At 43.5% G+C, this 1089-nt stretch overlaps 1 protein-coding gene across 1 annotated transcript; it reads right to left on the bottom strand.

Moving 5' to 3' along the window:
• Positions 1-131: 131 nt before the first annotated feature.
• CSUI_011325 (swi2 snf2 brahma) lies at positions 132-961 on the bottom strand (the record flags this gene model as incomplete). The annotated part of the gene is made up of 3 exons (XM_068071425.1): positions 789-961; positions 435-657; positions 132-268 (listed from the first exon to the last, which is right to left on the bottom strand). The coding sequence occupies exons 1-3, from the start codon at positions 951-953 to the stop codon at positions 132-134; spliced, it is 525 nt and encodes a 174-aa protein (XP_067916599.1). The 5' UTR covers positions 954-961.
• Positions 962-1089: the final 128 nt, after the last annotated feature.

Here is a 1089-nt window from a genome sequence, read left to right as displayed (position 1 = left end):
TCTTTTCTCCTTTTTCTTCTTTTTCTTTTTCTTCTTTTGGTGGTTTTTCGATTTTTCTTTTCCTAAGTCATGTTGATTGGCTTAGGGAAAAACTTCCCTCCCTCCCTCCTTCCTTCCCTCGCTTCATTCATTCATTCGTCCGTACCCGCCAGTTTGGAAAGGATAGAACGTGATGCTCTCGAATAGCTAAATCGAAGGTCGTAAGGCAAACGTTGAAGTCTCCCCTGCGCAAGTCTCGATGCAACTCCCGACGCTCCAAACGCGAACCCTACGGACAAAGAGTCAGAAAGAAAGAAAGAAAGAAAGAGTGAGAAAGAAAAGAGAACACGAAAGAACAGAGGAGAGGAGATACACATGCATATTATTTAGAGAGCCCTCCTCATCTCTCTTATCACGCATACCTCTCTCTCTCTCTTTCTATCTATCTTTCTAACTATCTAACTGTGTCTGTCTATCTCTTTCTTTCTTTCTGTCTTTCTCTCTGTCTCTATTTGTCTTTGTTTCTTTCATCCGGTAAAGCTGAGGGTCGAAGCTCCTAAGTCTCCTCCTCCTCCTTCTGCTGCTGGTAGTAGTAGTAGTAGTTGCCGTTCTGGCGGTTTTGTTGCTCTTCCACAATGATAAGAGGTCGTGTCTCTTCTCTTCACTCTCCTCCTTCTCCTACATCAGAGAAGAAGAGAGATAGAAAGGAGAGAGAGAAGGAGAGGAAGAAGATGTGGCTGTAGTAGCTCATGAAAAGGAAAGAAAAGAAAAGAGAGAGAGAGAGAAAGAGAGAGAGAGGTATGACTGACCTTGAAGAGAATGACCTTGAGTGAGGGGCACCACCTGCGTAGTTCATCCGCCCAGTTGGGGAGAGTCGAGAGAGGCACGAGAATAAGATGCGGTCCTGCGTTGTTTTTAAATTCCTTCAAATACGCTAGCAAAGCAATCGTCTGAATTGTCTTGCCGAGACCCATCTCGTCCGCTGCATGCAAAAAGCAGCCAATCCATACAAGCACACACATACACACTAAACAAACCACTATAAGATAAATGGCACATCATATACAAGAGAGATCAGACAAATCATATATCTATATATATATGCATGCA

Source organism: Cystoisospora suis, assembly GCF_002600585.1.
Source record: "Cystoisospora suis strain Wien I chromosome Unknown contig_10852, whole genome shotgun sequence".
Taxonomy (NCBI): domain Eukaryota; phylum Apicomplexa; class Conoidasida; order Eucoccidiorida; family Sarcocystidae; genus Cystoisospora; species Cystoisospora suis.
The sequence above is the reverse complement of the archived record's forward strand: the minus strand, read 5'-3'. Positions and strand labels throughout refer to the sequence as shown.